The sequence below is a fragment of the Eimeria mitis genome, genomic scaffold (genome assembly GCF_000499745.2).
Source record: "Eimeria mitis Houghton genomic scaffold, Emh_scaff980, whole genome shotgun sequence".
In the NCBI taxonomy this organism is placed as follows: Eukaryota; Apicomplexa; class Conoidasida; order Eucoccidiorida; family Eimeriidae; genus Eimeria; species Eimeria mitis.
This window is the reverse complement of record NW_013577206.1, coordinates 1-1,329: the sequence shown is the minus strand read 5'-3', so window position 1 is coordinate 1,329 and position 1,329 is coordinate 1. Positions and strand designations below refer to the sequence as shown.

The 1,329-nt window shown below is 46.7% G+C and overlaps 1 protein-coding gene across 1 annotated transcript; it reads left to right on the top strand.

The window, feature by feature from the left end:
• Positions 1-524: 524 nt before the first annotated feature.
• EMH_0026570 (uncharacterized protein) lies at positions 525-860 on the top strand (the record flags this gene model as incomplete). Its single annotated transcript, XM_013502643.1, has 1 exon — positions 525-860. One exon carries the CDS (start codon positions 525-527, stop codon positions 858-860), a length of 336 nt encoding a protein of 111 aa, XP_013358097.1.
• Between the last annotated feature and the right edge of the window lie 469 nt (positions 861-1,329).

The following is a 1,329-nucleotide window of genomic DNA, read 5'->3' as shown; positions in this document are numbered from 1 at the left end:
TGAAGGCAACAGAGAAAGAGCCAGGTTCCATCTAAGGAGACAGGGACAGAGAGATATTGTGTCTCATGTGCACTGCAACTTTGGTTACTGCAACTCTAGATGCACACATAAGTCCTACCACTCGCTCTTTCGTTGAATTAACTGCCGCTGTAGAGAATTGTTGTAGCATACATGCACTCCTGCTGCCACTAGTTAATGTGAAATATTTTTTTGCATTATTCCACACACCTGCAGGAGGAGAAGTAGGCAAGACTGATTCAGGTATATGGCACCACAGTATCTGTGTTTGGCTACAGAGACCCTGCAACATGAACCCGCTGCAATTGCGACTGCTAGCAACACAAGGTCTTTCTAAACATCTGCCTTGGCGCGCCTCCTTTTTCTGTATCTGTTTGCGTGCGCATGCGCTGATAAGGGTTTAGGGCACCGGATGTAGGGTTTAGGGTTTACGTCGGGTTGTAGATTAACTCCGCTGGTTGGCGTTGGGGAGATACACGCATGAACCCGTGCACATTCATCTCAGGATGGCCTCTCCACTGTTCTGCATACTTAGGCATTTGCATGTAGTTGGAAATAGAGCTCATTTGACTTCTCTTAGGGTAACAGAACTGAAAGTAGAGCTGGATATTGATGCTGGTGGAGCAGCAGGGACAACTGCAGCCATAGCCACAGCAGCCGAAGAAACAGCAGTGGAAAAAGCACCAAAAGAAGCAGAAATGGCGACCGTAACAGAAGAACCTGCAGCAGCAGCAGGGCTAACTGCAGCAGCAAGAGAAGCAGCGGCAGCGGAGGCAGAAACAGCAGAAGAAGCAGCAGCAGTAGAAGAGGAAGCAGCAGCAATAGCAGCTGCAGCAGTATAGGATCTTAGTGTAGACTGGATTCGAAGCCTTCTCCCTCCCATTTGCGTTTTTGTTTTAATGCTGCAACGTCTCTGAGCTGAGATATCTCAGTGACCTTTTGGTTTCCGCCTTCTGGTGTTTGTTTCCTTCACTCTTGCCTTTAGAATCGCAGATCCAACCTGCTCTTTGTCCTAGACCACTAGACGATAAGGGCTATTATAATAATATATATATATTATATTAGGGTTGTTAGCACTGAGTTACTACTGTTTGTTAGTTTCTTCTGGGGTGCTTATACCTGTATCCTATCTTTGGACGAAAAAAATATAGCTGTGAACAGCTACCCACAGCTGCCTGTAGATCCATGCAGACCGTCCGTGCAGATATACCCGAGTACAAGCCGCTTTAGCGCAACAACCCCATCAAAAAGAACGAAGAGGGGAGCAACAACCCTACCAAAATAGACAAGAAGAGTCCGTTTTACTACAAC